This window comes from Pelobates fuscus, chromosome 9, assembly GCF_036172605.1.
Source record: "Pelobates fuscus isolate aPelFus1 chromosome 9, aPelFus1.pri, whole genome shotgun sequence".
In the NCBI taxonomy this organism is placed as follows: domain Eukaryota; kingdom Metazoa; phylum Chordata; class Amphibia; order Anura; family Pelobatidae; genus Pelobates; species Pelobates fuscus.
This window is the reverse complement of record NC_086325.1, coordinates 22,487,792-22,499,983: the sequence shown is the minus strand read 5'-3', so window position 1 is coordinate 22,499,983 and position 12,192 is coordinate 22,487,792. Positions and strand designations below refer to the sequence as shown.

General features: G+C 37.6%; 1 protein-coding gene across 1 annotated transcript in view; it reads right to left on the bottom strand.

The window, feature by feature from the left end:
- Window positions 1-1,284: 1,284 nt before the first annotated feature.
- SKIC2 (SKI2 subunit of superkiller complex) overlaps window positions 1,285-12,192 on the bottom strand; it is a 29,578-nt gene continuing 18,670 nt past the window's right edge. Inside the window, exons 19-30 of the mRNA XM_063431470.1 lie at window positions 6,992-7,103; window positions 6,098-6,216; window positions 5,550-5,687; window positions 5,321-5,458; window positions 4,813-4,917; window positions 4,579-4,732; window positions 4,112-4,238; window positions 3,709-3,919; window positions 3,417-3,527; window positions 2,622-2,840; window positions 1,853-1,993; window positions 1,285-1,505 (exon numbers count right to left, since the gene is read on the bottom strand). Coding sequence (XP_063287540.1) covers window positions 1,305-1,505; window positions 1,853-1,993; window positions 2,622-2,840; window positions 3,417-3,527; window positions 3,709-3,919; window positions 4,112-4,238; window positions 4,579-4,732; window positions 4,813-4,917; window positions 5,321-5,458; window positions 5,550-5,687; window positions 6,098-6,216; window positions 6,992-7,103 — 1,776 coding nt within the window. The 3' untranslated portion in view covers window positions 1,285-1,304. The remainder of the gene's footprint in view (window positions 1,506-1,852; window positions 1,994-2,621; window positions 2,841-3,416; window positions 3,528-3,708; window positions 3,920-4,111; window positions 4,239-4,578; window positions 4,733-4,812; window positions 4,918-5,320; window positions 5,459-5,549; window positions 5,688-6,097; window positions 6,217-6,991; window positions 7,104-12,192) is intronic.

The window sequence follows — 12,192 nt, the reverse complement described above, 5'->3', positions numbered from 1 at the left end:
ACTGGAGAGCCCATCCCTGAAAGAAGAGTGTTTTTAAGGGTGAAGATTGTTTTCAAAGCTCACGTGAAATCCTTCTACAAGATAAAAGCAAATCACTAAACTGTAAAACACGACTCAAGACATAGAGAGAAATGAAGGTTTAATATGTGGTTTATACTGTAATTCACAGCTTTGACCCTGCAGAACAAATAAGACAGGTACTTCACCAATTCGTGCAATACCAGGTACTGCGTAATAAATCCTGCTGGATCCTCCAATTGACAGAAGGCACACCTCACAGAGGTTAAACCTTGCCATCCCTGAGGCCGTTTTGCCCGATACCCTGTGGGAAAGCATTTGCCACGGTTAGTTAGTTGATGGGTGAGTGTGAATTCATTAGGCTGGATTCTGCCTTCTGGGCCTTGTTTGATAGATTGTAGTACGACGACATTATTACAGAAAATCCATTTTCATCTCCAAACACTGGGGGGTCTGCGTTTCAATATAGAAGAGAGAGTTCAGAAAGAAAATCAGATTAGTTGGAATTAGAACCCAGGTGAGTAGTAGGTTTGTGATAATATATGTTACAACAATTGGTGATAAACTGCGCCTAATGGTGAAACTTGATAAAGAATACCTTTATAGTGTGTTATACAGATATATATACACACCATATATATATATATATATCTTTACACAAGGTTTTTGGGAATCCTTATCGATTTACCGCTGCCACCCATTGTATGCTATAGTGAGCGCCTACGCCATCTCTGCTTGTGATAATATAGGACTCTGTGTTGGAAGCAGATTGTTGTTGGAGGCTTCAGATTGAAAAAGTGTATTTGTCATCAGCATTTAGCAGTAAAGGGTTAAATATAGAGGGTGCTCTGTGCTCCTCATTGCTCTAGTGAGGTCTGCCTTATCGTCTCTACTTCCACATTTTATGTCTTTATGTTATAATTGTGTTTTACTTGGTTTATCTGTTATCTGAATTATTTTATTTGGATATTTGTTCTAAATAAATGACAGCATATAATGTCTGCACCGTTTACAGTATGGATTCCGATGTTTCTTAACACATAATGTAACACTCCTACCCACTCCATGCTCTCTACCTGCCCTATTGGTCCTGCTTGGAAACGCTACATATCCTACCCGATGATTCCCGCACAAATTCCTGTTTAATTTCCACTACCAACAGATATACTTTAATAAAGCTTGTTTTGTGTGTATTTTTTCAACATTTAGAAACCAGATATCTACACTGAGATCTAATAGGCTGGTGTTCACAAAGGACAAAAACACAACTGACCTCTTGGTGCAGGTTATTGGGTGTACAAGCTGGCAGCGAAGACGATGTCTCTCTTGATGAGCTGGGACGCTGCATCCATCTTGGCGCAAAGTGTAGCATCGCCTACCAGCCGTGCAGCGGAGCGTACATCCCGGCATGCTTCATCCAGTCTCTGAACACAACGCACGATAAGGCCTTCCTGGATGTCTGTCAGCGTCATGATCTCGGAGAATGGCTGGGGAAGGAGCAGTGTTAGATTACAGATTATTTAGACAAAGAAACACTCTGGGCACCATAACCAGTTTAGTGTGCTTGAGTGGTTATGGTACCAGGAGTCACTAAGCTATCCGCTGGTAATCTGTCAAATAATTTACAAATGGTTTGACACTGGGGGTTGCCAATGGTTCTTTTGAACTTAATTGGTCTGATAAAGTAGAATTCATACTTCAGAATTGTCATACCAACTAATGCCAGATTAGCTGACCGTGTGCACACTGTGTGCAGAATGTGTGCAGTACAAGCCCCAAAATATACATTTTCCATCACTCCCTACCCTGCAGCACTCTGGTATTCACTACATACCATGCCACGTGCCCATTCATAGACAACTTCTGTCAAGCCAAACTTGTATTGTGCCACATAGTCTTCCACAGATTCCCGTAGTCCACATTCTCTCTGTACCTCGGCCAAGCGCTCAGCTAACGACCGCACTTTCTTGATGCCCTGTGCAAGGTAACAGAACATGAGAAAATATGTTGCAATGTTACAGTATAAACATATGTACAATAGTAATTGCGTTCACGATCAATCATCTCTTAATTATAAACTAGAAATGAAACGTTTCATTAATGAAACACATGTTCCCTTTTACAATTAACATAAACAGAGCATGTGGCTGCTTGCCAGTCTGGTGTCCAACATGAAAATGTTTCCCAGGATGAAACCCAAATGTACCGGTGGTAGTTCTATAGTTTTGAACAGCTAATAGTTCATCATAAAACAAAGAAAACATATCATGGATCTACTTTTAAATACACGCCAAGATAAACATGATCATTACCAGCCATAACAGAATGATTCACTAGAATCATGTGACTTTAAACCAGCCAGTCATAGCCGAGGCCATTGATGACATAATGAGCAGTTTATGCAGCCACATAGGGGCTTTAGTGATCTATTGCGGGAACCTGAGCACTTGGAAGTTGCAGAATTGTGGTTATATTGTTACAACTTACTTTATAAGTAAATCTATTGCTTGTGTTAAGTGATGGTCTCATATTGTTTTTGCATAGAGTTTTTCAGAACTTAGAGGAATACCGTTAAAGACCTTTCTTAATATATATTCCCTCACCTCCTTCAGTGTGTCAGTCAGCCGAGGCTCACATTGTGTTTTGTGCTGGAAGACCAGGCATGAGAGCAGAGCAGCGATTTCCTCTGGATTGAGGGGAGACAGAGCTCCATCCAGGACCAGCTCGGTCACCAAGAGCTCATGGCTGCTGACCTCACAGGCCACCCTGCCCTTTAGCTGCACCGCTCCTCCATCATCTATATACTGGAGAGTGCGTAGAACCTAAATGCATGCGGGGAAAATGCAATTCATAAATATAGCCGTAAGTAACAGGAAACATCATGACAGAATTAGTTAATAAATTCCTAGTTGTACAGAGGACAATAATAAAAGAAAGCAAGACCGAGAGAGATCATTTACATACCTCGCTGCATCAATTTACTTTTACACAACTATGAACCATCTTTTCCAATCCACAAAAATCATCCATTTTGCTTCTCTTTCCCCAGCCCCACTCCTTCCAAACTCCCAGAATCATTTTCAGGCATAACCACTGGAATCCCTTTAAATCAGTCACTCCCCAAATGCCTTTCAGTTTCTACCTATGTAATCCCTTAAAAAGTCCCTTTATAGGATTTTCACATCTCACAATGACCCCAAACATATACCTCTCCATCTTTTCCCTTTGCAGATTTCCAGCGTATTCCTTTCTTCAAGCCCTCCCTGTTCGGTTCATTTGTATGGTAAGCACAGACACCCTGTGTTGCTGACTATGCTATAGGCCCCCCCCTTTCACTCGTCTTTCATTGGATTTCCTTATCTTCTGATACCATTTCTCCCTTCACCCCAATAGCTCACTTTGATTCTCTGTTGATACTCCGGCAAAAGGCTCAATGACTGATCGGACGTCAGGAAGCGGAGTCGATCCAGTTCATCCAACACATCTGATCTCTGTTCTACTTGGAGATACTGAATGATATAAAAAATTTAGAGACATATTATTTATATAGCGCCAGCAAATTCCGTAGCACTGTACAATGGGATTAAACCCTTGTTAATGGGAAAGCCTATTACATAATTATACGTGGTATACATGATGCACATGCTGATTGTGTACATTGAAGGTGATGGAAATAAGTGCTGAACCTACTTGGGAATTAAATCTGGGACTGTTGGGGCAGCTGAACCCTCTTAATGCTGCTTCTAATCTTCTAGTCCTGCTAACTGCCTCCACCACCTCCATGTCTTTTAGCTGAAGGTCATTGACGGGACAGAGGAAAGGTAAAGACCCTGGCGGCAGATCTGAAAGCCGGGACAGCTCCTGGGTTACAGCAGACACTGCGGGACCTGGAGGATCGTTCCTGTGACGAGGATGAAAGAAGCATGGATTAGGTATTAATGAAGTCAAATCCATATGAAGAAGCATGTAAATACAGGAAGGAGAGGGGAGACGTAGTAATGGAACAAAGATACAGACAGGACAATGGGTAAAGAGAGAACAAAGGGTGAAATGTTCAGGCGCCACTCATGACTTCATGATCTGGGGAAGGTACCTATAGCGAGGGGTCTGACTTCTGCTGATATCATCCAGAACTTTGTCGGCATTAACTCGCAATGTTTTCCCGGTCACAAGAACAATGTCAGCGGGCTGGAGCTTGAGGAGTTTGTGATCACAGGGCCCTGGAGAAAACAATATAATAAAGCATCACTCCGATAGAACATGTGGAGGTGGGTTCCCTGCTTGCAACGTGTGGCCATTCTTTATCCTTCTAAAACTTCCCATCACAGTTCAGAAAGAACACCTTTTACTGTTACCTTGTTATTCATAACAAAACCAAAGACAAAATCTTATCATCCTGTTTGGTCAACACGCTCTATACTCTCACCCTCCATCTGCCGATGTTGTCTTTCCTTGTTTCCACCATTAACACTATATTTTCTAAACCGAGTCCTCTTAAATTATCTCACACAGATGACAACATTCATGTATGAATAGATTGCCGACATGTTAATAGCTCACCCTCCGGTCTGTATACTTTGCCAATCAGTATATCATCCGGTGTAGGAGCACTTTTCTTATCTTTTTCCTTTTCTATTGGGGCTGCTCCTCCATCTCTCCTCTTCTCACATAGAACCAAGGTAGTGTAGATCCTATTTGAGGCATCGGATGATACCTGCGGGAATAATACAAAATTGGCTGAGTGCCCCATATAATCAAAGCTTGTATTGGCTATTATTTCAGGCCATACCATACCTGTAGGATGACTCCAGGCACCCACTGGTGATAGTCTGTTCTAATAATGATGACACGTCCCACACTCAAACATTTCATTCCGTTAATAGACTCGACCACCCTTCTCTAGAGAAGCAAAAAGTGTAAGATTTTAGATGTAGTTCTCGGGTTCTCAAGGTTTATTTTTTGTTGGCTAACAGACCAGAACACATTGTTTGGAAGCTCTAGACGGGTCAACATATGAAAAATAGTTTTAGTAATTAAATCCTTTAATTAGCCATTCATTTCATTACAAATATTTCACAGCCTGAAATATAAAGTGTCACAGCTAGCAAACTTTTTATAAAACCAAACAGATTTTCAGTCGTACAGGCTGGAGAAAGTGGGGACTAGCTGTATATCCCAATGCTGAAGAACTTGCTTACATAAAGTCAAGGTCTGTTGCCTCTTTTACATGTACAAAGCAGAGGTAAAGCTTTAATAGAATATTATATTTTGTGGCAGCCATATCAAGATGTCTGGATCTTACCTGCAAGAGTTCTCTGGTATGGATCAGCTCCTGAACCGTCACAAAGTAGTCATGGAGATCTGCAAGGTCGCCTGTACACTCGATGTCCCCCATATCTGCCAGGGACTTGGTTAGATGCTTTATTCGTTGTTCATGTGCCTGTCAAACACAAGAGGTTATTGAGTTACCTGCAGAGCAGTGGCAGAGGAGGCGAAGGGGTCTCATCATTCATAGGAAGGGATGGCCTTACTTTGCTGTCTTTTTGTGTCCTTGATTCAGCAAAACTCCTTTTCATCATATCTTCCACCCGCAGAGCTTCAACTCGTAGAAGATTAAGGATCATGGAGTATGTCAGACGAAACTGAGAGTGCAGTTGAGTGGGCTTGCCCTGAACAAGATGAGAGTGGAGAATAGAATGTGGGGATAGTGGATGGTGAGCAAGACAAGAGGACAGCAAGAAACATGGAAAGAAAACAGATAGTAATAAAGTGGGAGAGAAGGAGACCCAGAAGAATGAACAAAAGATGACAAAGACAGAGACAACACAAAACAAACCGTGAGAATCTGCAGCATTATGGATTCATTCAGCTTTCAAGTTTTAGCTTGAGTGGAAGTCAGGAGATATTCTAGGGTGTTAAATCTTCAATGTACTCAGCGCTTAGTGAAGTCACTTCAATGGAGCACTCTTAGCACCATAATCACTGCAGCATATTGTAGTTGTTATGGTGCAAGGAGTTACCCTCACAACCTTGGAAAATTATAGAGTGCAAGTTCTATGGTTGATCACAGTTTTCTCACCAGCATCATCTTGTGGAGATCGCTCATTTCCGGCACGTCCGTTTTACACAATATTATCACCATGCCTGTAGTATCTAGACCTCGGCGCCCAGCGCGACCGGCCATCTGTATATACTCTCCTGAAAAGGAAGTGAATTTATATACCATTTGTACCATGAGAAATGCACTATAAATACAACAGGATTGAAATATATCTATAAAATGCTTACTGCCCAAAAAACGGTAATAGTGCAAAAATCAATATACGAATTGCTTAAAGTAAAAATGTTGCTGCAGAAGATACATAAAACAATATACTCTTTGTAGAGTTAAAAAATGATCTGCTTTCAGTAAACAGATCTACGTACTCCAGGTAAACTTACGTAAATGAGAAATTCAATAAAACAACCTACTTTTCGTCGTAATAAGGAAATATCTACTCGTGGTGAAATTAAATTGCCAGCTGCTTACGGTAAACACAAAATACCTATTAAAGCATTGAACATTTGCTGCGAAAGATGTGAGATTATCCATTTACAGCAAAATGAAAAATAATCTATTTATATTAAACTCGGAAAAGTAGATGTTTATATGGTAAAATGAATCATGATATAATAAACTAAAACAATAACTATTTAGGTTTGTAATAAAACATCCACAAGTTAGCCATTTTATAGATCACTTTATTACACATCCTGTATCTGGCATTCTCTGTGCTATTTAAAAATAACAATGTATTATTATTAATAATAACAATAAAATATCAGTATGCTCGTATAAAATCTCACAGCGGATATGTCAAGAGCAAATCTGGAGAAAAGAACCATGGAAACCAAAGGAATGTTGCAATGGACAGCTCCACTTTTAGTATCCAGACTTTGTCTTTAGAACTACTGCCCACTACCTCTGGCATACCTGGCGTTAGGTCTCGGAAGACGGAACCATCATGTTTTCTTATGGAGTCAAACACCACAGTACGAGCGGGCATGTTGACTCCCATAGCGAAGGTTTCAGTGGCAAAAAGGATCTAAGAGACACGGCAGAGGTGTGTTATACTGGGGTATATAGATCAGAACTAAGATCAGACATGTCTAATCTGAGCAGGATAGTGAGGCCAGGAGAGAGCGGTAATACACTGACAACTTCATGAGACCATCATACTGTATTAGAAACAAAGCTACCTGCTGGTGATGGTGAAAACCGTCAAGACAAAACCTATCACCAAAAAGCAATTTGTATTTATAAAATGTATCTTCTTTGTCCAACTGTCCATGTGTAATTTATGATTTCATGCTAAATAGTTATAGTAATGGGGGGATAAGGGGCTTTACTGGGTAATGTGAAAATAGTATTAAGAAATGTCTCAGTATGTGTCCCTTGAATGTTAAAATATCCTACAGTAACTGTACAATTTCTAATTGTCCCCTTATATACATGGTTTAAAACTTTGAGAAACGCCAGTAGTATCTCTATAATCTATGTACGTACTATGGAGAGGCAGAGTCAGTCCTAAATCTCCAAGTGGACACGTTAACTGTGCTCTGATCAATAAACCCGCCATCGTGAAAAATGTAACTTCGCATCATTAGAAGGGTTTAACAGGGGAGAGCATCGCGCTCTGTATCGGTTAGAATGTATATAAATCTGTACGTATCAGTAAGCATGTATATAAATCTGTATGCATCGGTCAGCATGTATATAAATCTGTCTGTATCGGTCAGTATGTTCCCAAATGTGTATGTATCGATCAGAATGTATATAAATCTGTAGGTATCAGTCAGCATATATATAAATCTGTATGCATCGGTCAGCATGTAGATAAATCTGTATGCATCGGTCAGCATGTATATAAATCTGTATGTATCGGTCAGTATGTAAATAAATCTGTATGAATCGGCCAACATGTATATAAATCTGTATGTATCGGCCAACATGTATATAAATCTGTATGTATCGGCCAACATGTATATAAATCTGTCTGTATTGGTCAGTATGTAAATAAATCTGTATGTATCGGTTAGCATGTATATAAAATCTGTATGTATCGGTCAGTATGTATATAAATCTGTCTGTATTGGTCAGTATGTAAATAAATCTGTCTGTATCGGTCAGCATGTATATAAATCTGTATGTATCGGTCAGCATGTATATAAATCTGTATGTATCGGCCAACATGTATATAAATCTGTCTGTATTGGTCAGTATGTAAATAAATCTGTCTGTATCGGTCAGTATGTAAATAAATCTGTCTGTATTGGTCAGTATGTAAATAAATCTGTATGTATCGGTCAGTATGTATCGGTCAGTATGTAAATAAATCTGTATGTATTGGTCAGTATGTAAATAAATCTGTATGTATCGGTCAGTATGTATATAAATCTGTATGTATCGGTCAGTATGTATATAAATCTGTATGTATTGGTCAGTATGTAAATAAATCTGTATGTATCGGCCAACATGTATATAAATCTGTTTGTATTGGTCAGTATGTATATAAATCTGTCTGTATTGGTCAGTATGTATATAAATCTGTCTGTATCGGTCAGTATGTATATAAATCTGTATGTATCGGTCAGTATGTAAATAAATCTGTATGTATCGGTCAGCATGTATATAAATCTGTATGTATCGGCCAACATGTATATAAATCTGTCTGTATTGGTCAGCATGTAAATAAATCTGTATGTATCGGCCAACATGTATATAAATCTGTATGTATCGGTCAGTATGTATATAAATCTGTATGTGTGGGTCAGTATATATATAAATCTGTATGTATCGGTCAGCATGTATATAAATCTGTATGTATCGGCCAACATGTATATAAATCTGTCTGTATTGGTCAGCATGTAAATAAATCTGTATGTATCGGCCAACATGTATATAAATCTGTATGTATCGGTCAGTATGTATATAAATCTGTATGTATCGGTCAGTATGTATATAAATCTGTATGTATCGGTCAGTATGTATATAAATCTGTATGTATCGGTCAGCATGTATATAAATCTGTATGTATCGGTCAGCATGTATATAAATCTGTATGTATCGGTCAGTATGTAAATAAATCTGTATGAATCGGCCAACATGTATATAAATCTGTCTGTATTGGTCAGCATGTATATAAATCTGTATGTATCGGCCAACATGTATATAAATCTGTATGTATCGGTCAGTATGTATATAAATCTGTATGTATCGGTCAGTATGTATATAAATCTGTCTGTATTGGTCAGCATGTAAATAAATCTGTATGTATCGGCCAACATGTATATAAATCTGTATGTATCGGTCAGTATGTATATAAATCTGCATGTATCGGTCAGTATGTATATAAATCTGCATGTATCGGTCAGCATGTATATAAATCTGTATGTATCGGTCAGCATGTATATAAATCTGTATGCATCGGCCAACATGTATATAAATCTGTATGTATCGGTCAGCATGTAAATAAATCTGTATGTATCGGTCAGTATGTATATAAATCTGTCTGTATTGGTCAGCATGTAAATAAATCTGTATGTATCGGCCAACATGTATATAAATCTGTATGTATCGGTCAGTATGTATATAAATCTGTATGTATCGGTCAGCATGTATATAAATCTGTATGTATCAGTCAGTATGTATATAAATCTGTATGTATCGGTCAGTATGTATATAAATCTGTATGTATCGGTCAGTATGTATATAAATCTGTATGTATTGGTCAGTATGTAAATAAATCTGTATGTATCGGTTAGCATGTATATAAAATCTGTATGTATCGGTCAGTATGTATATAAATCTGTCTGTATTGGTCAGTATGTAAATAAATCTGTCTGTATCGGTCAGCATGTATATAAATCTGTATGTATCGGTCAGCATGTATATAAATCTGTATGTATCGGCCAACATGTATATAAATCTGTCTGTATTGGTCAGTATGTAAATAAATCTGTCTGTATCGGTCAGTATGTAAATAAATCTGTCTGTATTGGTCAGTATGTAAATAAATCTGTATGTATCGGTCAGTATGTATCGGTCAGTATGTAAATAAATCTGTATGTATTGGTCAGTATGTAAATAAATCTGTATGTATCGGTCAGTATGTATATAAATCTGTATGTATCGGTCAGTATGTATATAAATCTGTATGTATTGGTCAGTATGTAAATAAATCTGTATGTATCGGCCAACATGTATATAAATCTGTTTGTATTGGTCAGTATGTATATAAATCTGTCTGTATTGGTCAGTATGTATATAAATCTGTCTGTATCGGTCAGTATGTATATAAATCTGTATGTATCGGTCAGTATGTAAATAAATCTGTATGTATCGGTCAGCATGTATATAAATCTGTATGTATCGGCCAACATGTATATAAATCTGTCTGTATTGGTCAGCATGTAAATAAATCTGTATGTATCGGCCAACATGTATATAAATCTGTATGTATCGGTCAGTATGTATATAAATCTGTATGTATCGGTCAGTATGTATATAAATCTGTATGTATCGGTCAGTATGTATATAAATCTGTATGTATCGGTCAGCATGTATATAAATCTGTATGTATCGGTCAGCATGTATATAAATCTGTATGTATCGGTCAGTATGTAAATAAATCTGTATGAATCGGCCAACATGTATATAAATCTGTCTGTATTGGTCAGCATGTATATAAATCTGTATGTATCGGCCAACATGTATATAAATCTGTATGTATCGGTCAGTATGTATATAAATCTGTATGTATCGGTCAGTATGTATATAAATCTGTCTGTATTGGTCAGCATGTAAATAAATCTGTATGTATCGGCCAACATGTATATAAATCTGTATGTATCGGTCAGTATGTATATAAATCTGCATGTATCGGTCAGTATGTATATAAATCTGCATGTATCGGTCAGCATGTATATAAATCTGTATGTATCGGTCAGCATGTATATAAATCTGTATGCATCGGCCAACATGTATATAAATCTGTATGTATCGGTCAGCATGTAAATAAATCTGTATGTATCGGTCAGTATGTATATAAATCTGTCTGTATTGGTCAGCATGTAAATAAATCTGTATGTATCGGCCAACATGTATATAAATCTGTATGTATCGGTCAGTATGTATATAAATCTGTATGTATCGGTCAGCATGTATATAAATCTGTATGTATCAGTCAGTATGTATATAAATCTGTATGTATCGGTCAGTATGTATATAAATCTGTATGTATCGGTCAGTATGTATATAAATCTGTATGTATCGGTCAGTATGTATATAAATCTGTATGTATCGGTCAGTATGTATATAAATCTGTATGTATCAGTCAGTATGTATATAAATCTGTATGTATCGGTCAGTATGTATATAAATCTGTATGTATCGGTCAGTATGTATATAAATCTGTATGTATCGGTCAGTATGTATATAAATCTGTATGTATCGGTCAGTATGTATATAAATCTGTATGTATCGGTCAGTATGTATATAAATCTGTATGTATCGGTCAGTATGTATATAAATAAAATTTTTTATTAAAGTAAAAATTGCTGGAAATTCAAGGTAATTTCAACATTTAGGCCCAAATAGTTTTGCCTTATATTTAACATTCACTTGGAGTTCACTATGAATTCCCGTCGATTCTCACGTTAGTAAATAACCGTGTTGGACTTCTTTAAATTCCAGGTCAGTTTATTAGAAAATGGCCCAGAGTTTCCTAGAAATGACCTATACAGTGGGTGGTCCGGCGTATAAAAGTACAAAGCTTTAAAGGAATAGATAACGGCTGTTTGCACATTTAGATGGTTTACTGGCAGTAAAGGTTTGTAATTCCAGACTAAACAGAAGTAATTGTCCTGTGGCCTATTGTGAGCGATCAGTTACTAAAGCAGATCCCAATTATCTGCAACGAGCTGAGAGCCAACTAAAGCTGTACACTAGACTTTAAACATGGCCTGTGTACATAGTGTTTGATTACGACATAAAACAGACTTTAGCCCGGGAATAAACTCTTCCCCAAATATTTACAGGGATCGGATAGTAGATGATATCAAGGCCAACGTACACAGGCAAAATTAAGAAGAATAAGCACCTTTATCCTCTCCCACCTCAGTGCATACACCAAG